The 1,700-nt window shown below is 32.2% G+C and overlaps 1 protein-coding gene across 1 annotated transcript; it reads left to right on the forward strand.

Annotated features, from left to right (window-relative positions):
* Positions 1–707: 707 nt before the first annotated feature.
* LOC141402766 (uncharacterized) lies at positions 708–1,373 on the forward strand. Its single transcript, XM_073984687.1, has 2 exons — positions 708–1,065; positions 1,153–1,373. The coding sequence occupies exons 1-2, from the start codon at positions 738–740 to the stop codon at positions 1,221–1,223; spliced, it is 399 nt and encodes a 132-aa protein (XP_073840788.1). The 5' UTR covers positions 708–737; the 3' UTR covers positions 1,224–1,373.
* The last annotated feature ends 327 nt before the right edge of the window (positions 1,374–1,700 follow it).

Here is a 1,700-nt window from a genome sequence, read left to right on the forward strand (position 1 = left end):
GGTTTAAAAATTTATGGATTAATCTACAATCTAGGTACTTCTTTGGGGCCTAAAGGCCCGAGCACGCCTGTTTTTTTAATATATTATATATCCAATACTACTGAACAGATTTCCATCAAATTTGTCAAAGCCAAACTTATGATTATATAGATTTGCGCATAAATTTTGGGAGGCAATGGGGTTGAATGTACACTAGGTACATATTTGGACCCAAAATACCGGACCACGCCCACTTTTTTAAATATGTTATATCTTGAGAACTGATGACCACACCTACTCTTTTCAATACATTTCAAAATGCTATATATTTGTAGAGACAACGGACAAAAACATTTAAATCAAAGCATTTTTTTGTGATATCGTGTAAACCATATAATACAATATAACTATAATTTTATAATAATGTACAAATATATATGGAACCTATATTTTACCACATTCTAAAAATTCTACATGTGTAGTTTTGTTCGCAACTGTGTTATTACTATTGTTATTTATAAGAACCATACAAAATCCAATTCAAAATTACTAAACGACTGATTCTTATCGGCCTATTAAAATGAAAAAATCCACAAAACAATACATTGACCGTTGACATTGAATGAAAGTCAATGATCATGACAATGGAAATTATCGAAATTTCATATAAAAAGAAGTGCATGAATGGTTATGTCATTAGTTTAGAATCACCTGAGGAACTACGCTTTTTGAGAGTAGAAAAATAAAATTCAGAAAATATGAGCTTATTAAAATTATTTATTGTCTACACCTCAATTTTTATGTGTAATAAAGTGAAAGCGCAATATGGTGGAAGTGTAGGTGGGGGTATGGGTTATTATCCATATCCTTATTACGGTGCAGGTGGCATGTATGGTGGCGGTGGATGTAGTGGATATTCTATGCCCTGTTATTACCAACCCTATCCTTCCTATGGTAGCGGTTATCCTTGTTTCACAAGTGTATGTTGTAGTTGTGGAGGTGGAGTAGGAGGAGGCGGCGGAATCGGCATGGGTGGAGGTTATCCATATTATAGCGGAGGATATCCTTATTACGGAAATACTATGAGTAAGTTTTATTTTAATGTTATGGACCACAAATCTCTGCCCAAACCATTTGTGTAATTTAGTGTTTTGGACGTGTTATTTCTTATAGGAACATATGTCTCAAATGTTTTGAATTATGCCTCATCTTCTGCATCAGCTATTGGCGGCTACTTTGGATAAAAGAAACGTCGCTGTAGTTGTAAGTTTACTCATTCACATCAATCAGCGCATACATGTTTAGTTTATGAAACATATTTCAATTACGATTGTTGATATGATTACAATGTTATATAATTTTAAATAAATTTAAATTTAGTAATATTAATGAAGGACAAATGAGTTATTGTCATTCTTTTTTAAGATCGGTTTCGCATAAGCCAACGTGTTTAAAAATAAATTATTTCCCAAGACATTTTCGAAAAGTCATGTGGAGACTTCAATTCAACAAAAAATTGACCAAAAAAATCAATTACAAAATAATGTAAACAAGCTACTTTCCGCATTACCAATAGGCAAAAAAGTAATGGGATATTACTTCAAAATTTTACAAGGTAAAGTTACTTAATTTTTATCCATACTAACCCAGCAAAAATAATCCTCCCAAAATAATGGGTTTTATAAGGGATTTTTGGCCGCCACAACTACTTACAAATCCCT

Source organism: Musca autumnalis, unplaced genomic scaffold (genome assembly GCF_047663935.1).
Source record: "Musca autumnalis isolate F117 unplaced genomic scaffold, ASM4766393v1 scaffold_4, whole genome shotgun sequence".
Lineage (NCBI taxonomy): Eukaryota > Metazoa > Arthropoda > Insecta > Diptera > Muscidae > Musca > Musca autumnalis.

Bases quoted from the DNA above. Each gene is read 5' to 3' on its own strand.
- LOC141402766 (XM_073984687.1), top strand. From the start codon at position 738: ATGAGCTTATTAAAATTATTTATTGTCTACACCTCAATTTTTATGTGT. The intron at 1,066-1,152 runs GTAAGTTTTATT...TATTTCTTATAG, and splicing joins TTATTACGGAAATACTATGA to GAACATATGTCTCAAATGTT.